This window comes from Mustela nivalis (assembly GCF_964662115.1).
Source record: "Mustela nivalis genome assembly, chromosome: 18".
In the NCBI taxonomy this organism is placed as follows: domain Eukaryota; kingdom Metazoa; phylum Chordata; class Mammalia; order Carnivora; family Mustelidae; genus Mustela; species Mustela nivalis.
The window spans coordinates 53890552-53894426 of NC_139037.1; the positions used below are offsets into that span (position 1 = coordinate 53890552).

General features: G+C 49.1%; 1 protein-coding gene across 1 annotated transcript in view; it reads left to right on the forward strand.

Moving 5' to 3' along the window:
• Positions 1–313: 313 nt before the first annotated feature.
• Positions 314–3875, forward strand: part of KLK12 (kallikrein related peptidase 12) — a gene marked incomplete at its 5' end in the record, with an annotated part of 6910 nt that continues 3348 nt past the window's right edge. Inside the window, one exon of the mRNA XM_082711145.1 lies at positions 314–318. Coding sequence (XP_082567271.1) covers positions 314–318 — 5 coding nt within the window. The remainder of the gene's footprint in view (positions 319–3875) is intronic.

Genomic DNA, 3875 nt, shown 5'->3' on the forward strand with positions numbered 1-3875 from the left:
ATTCTGGTACGGTTAAAAGAGGATTTCGACTCAGGTCACGATCTCAAGGTCTTGAGATGGAGCCCTGGCAGGCTCTGGGCTCAGCGTGGAGTCTGCTAATGTCTTTCCCTCCCCTTGCCATGCAAGACACCAATGGCTGCAGAGGGCCAGACCTCTGGATGCAGATTTGGGGGCCAGGAGCCAGGGAGCAGTTAGTGGCGGTGGCAGTGTTGGGATGGGATGTCTCAGAAGAAGGAAGGGACACTGAATCCTAGGGAGAATCAGTATCCCAAGGATCCAGAGCAGAGGACCAGATGAGTGGTGAGGATACAAGATGGAGTGAGTAGGGTCTGAGAACAGGTTGGTGGGACAGTTGGGGAGCTGTTGGATGCACAGACCTGAAGCCGGGAGAGACTAAGAACCACCCCATCCCAGGTGACATGTGAAACTGTCCTATGTATGCAGTCAGTGCCAAGAAGAAGGCTTAGGACAGGCCCCAGGGAACGCCCTTGTTTGTAAAGTCACTGGGGGAGGAAAAAAGGCCTATTCATAACTGAGAGGCAAAAAGTGGGAGGGAAACCAGAAATGCATGAAGGAGGAAGGAGCAGGCCACGTGGAAGGCTGCCTGAAGACTGAGTAAGGTGAAGACCAGGAGACCACGGGATTGCCCAACATGGAAGTCTCCAGAGACCCAAAAGACCACAAGCCATGGGGGCAAACGGTGAGTAGATTTCCATGGATAAGTTTGGCTGGAAAGGATGGAAGAGAAAGGAGGGCAGGCTCTGAGAGGGGTGGGGGCCACTGGTTTTTATGTGACTCTGTGGTCCCAGAGTCACCCAGTAGAAAGGCACCCAGGGCATCTCGAAACGTTTGTTGAGTGAATGCATGAGTGAATGAATGGGACAGAGAAATAAGAGAGAGAGAGGTATAGAGATAGAGACAGAAGACAAAGTACAGCACCAAGCCATAACTGAGAAAAAAAAGTTCTTCACAGCTGAGAACAAAAGATTCTGTCATCTAAGTCAGCTTTGAAAATTCCTTCTTCAGAAAGAAAATGGGAAAGGTAATTTTGAGACTATCTCCAGTTAATGTACCTGATATCCTCACCCATGTCTTGTTGCCTTGTTTGATAAGCCCAAGAGGAAGTGGTGTGTGGACAGGGAGCTGCCTCCCAGCCCCATCTTTCAGATGAACAAACTGACATCGAGCCAAAGCCTGATGGTCCCCCAGTGAACCATGGCATGAACTGAAGTTTCAGCCCAGTCTGTAGGATTCCAAAAGCTATCCTAATTTGGAAACTGTAGGAACATTCCTATATTCCTCTCTTCACCCCTGTACTTAGTCAGTTAGCCATTCATCTGTCCATCCACATCTTTGAACAATGATTAATGATATAGGCTCTGGAGACAGCCTGCTTGAGTTCAAACTCTGGCTCTGGCACTTACCTGCTGCGTGACTGTGGGCGAGTGATTTTAATCTAGTCCTGCCTCAGTTTCCACCTGGTGATGGTCTCCATGCTGTGGGCCCTCGCCCCAGGTGTCAGCATAGCTGAGTTCTCTCTTGGGAACAGGCTGCATGTCAAGCTTACAATGATGTCCAGGAGTCAAGTACGGAGCTCAGCACTTGAGAGCTCTGGGGGGGGCTTCCCAGGGAAGGTGGCGAAGGTGCTCGGGGCTTGCCCTGAGTACGGGAGGTGTGAGCGTGAGGCTGTGAGCCAGTCCATGACCTCTTGAAGCCTCCAGCTACAAAAGAAGGGATTGGCTTTTTCCAGAAGCCACAAGCTGCAACTGTGTGTCAAAAGAGAACCACTAAGTAGCCACTCCCCACTCCCTAGAGCCCCGACACCACCAACCTGCCTTTTATACCATGAATGTGCCTGTTCTGGACATCTCACATCCATGGGATCATACGAGATGTGGCCTTTGTGACTGACCTCTTTCACTGGGTGCGCGGTTTTCAAAGTTCATCCACATTGTGGCAGCTACCAGTGCTTCACTCCTTTTTCCAGCTGAATAATATCCCATGGTCTGGAAAGACCACATTTTTTTTTAAGATTTTTTATTTGACAGACAGAGATCACAAGTGGCAGAGGCAGGCAGAGAGAGAGAGAGAGAGAGAGAGGGAAGCAGGTTCCCCGCTGAGCAGAGAGCCTGATGCGGGGCTCAATCCCAGGACGCTGGGATCATGACCTGAGCCAAAGGCAGAGGCTTTAATCCACTGAGCCACCCAAGCACCCCAGGAAAGAACACATTTTGTTTACCATTCATCATGGGATAGACATCAGCCTAATGGGTATGGAGTCTCTTCTCGGGGGTGGGGGAAGAAAATGTCCTGGAATTAGATTGTGGTGATGTTGGCACAGTGTGTCAAATGCACTGGAATTCACTGAGCTGTGAACTTGAAAATGGTTCAAGGGGCGCCTGGGTGGCTCAGTGGGTTAAAGCCTCTGCCTTCGGCTCATGTCATGATCCCAGGGTCCTGGGATCGAGGCCCACATCGGGCTCTCTGCTTGGCAAGAAGCCTGCTTCCCCCTCTCTCTCTGCCTACCTCTCTGCCTACTTGGGATCTCTGTGTGTGAAATAAATAAATTAAATCTTAAAAAAAAAAAAAAGGAAAGAAAAGAAAATGGCTCAAGTGCTAAGTCTTATGTTATGTGAGTTTTACTTTAAAAAAGTAGAGGCTCGGGGTGCCTGGGTGGCTCAGGGGGTTAAGCCTCTGTCTTCCACCCAGGTCATGATCTCAGGGTCCTGGGATCAAGCCCTGCAACGGGTTTCTTGCTCAGCGGGGAGCCTGCTTCTCCCTCTCCCACTCCCCCTACTTGTGTTCCCTCTCCCACTGAGTCTTTCAAATAAATAATTTAGTCAAATAAATAAAATCTTAAAAAAAAAAAGTAGAGGCAGAAATAGTAGATGAGAAAGTGGGGGAGAAATAGTAGATGAGAAAGTGGGGGGAGAATGAGAGGTAGAGATCTGTATGGGAGCCATAGGTTTGGGGTTTTTTGCCAATATTTTATTTTAGAGATTTCTTATTATTTGTAAGTAATTTCTATACCCAATGTGGGGTTTGCACTTCAAACCCTAAGATCAAGAGTTGGCATGCTCTACTGACTGTGCCAGTTAGGCGCCCCTGCCAGTATTTTAGAATCAGGAAATGTCTTACCATAAATTTGTATTTCCAGCTTCTCTTGAAACCTGGCAGTGCTGGTGTGTGTCCAGAGGGTAGCTCCGGACTGGAGCTGAGGGTGAATTTTATTACATGTAAATTGCTTCTTAGTAAACACACAGAGCCCCAGACATCCAGAAGTAGAGAGGGTTTGAGTTAGACGGTGTCTCAAAGCAAATCAAAAGCAGAAGACAGCACAGATTGTCTTGTCCCTGGTTCTCCCTTGGTCCCCTGTCCCTTTCTTTCTCAGTGGAAGCCTTCATGCAGGGAAAACAAACAAACAAACAAACAAACCAGAAACTTTCATGGAATGAGATAAATCGACCCCACACGGATAGTGGGATTCTCTGTAGGCAACAGGGTGGACGGACTGTGTGTTGAGAAAATTCAATTAGAATCAACCCCAGTTTGGAAACCTCTTCAGTCTCTTCCTGATCTCTGATTTCAAAATCTCTTCCTTCTCTTCCCTATCTGGGCTCTCTCTGTTCTTGCTCTCCCTGGGTTCTGAGCTCTTAGCCACTCACCCTCCTGCATATTCCCTGCACCAGGTGGGGAGGGGCCTGGGTGTTGGCACCCCACCCTCCCTGAGCCTTCCTCACCGGGAATGGGGATTTCTGAACCCAGCTTCCAGATCACCTTGAGTCATGGGTCTCTGGTGCTGGCTTGGACAGGAGGGTAGAAGAAGTGCGGTTGGGTCTCCCCCCTACACACACAACCATCCTGGGCCCTTACCC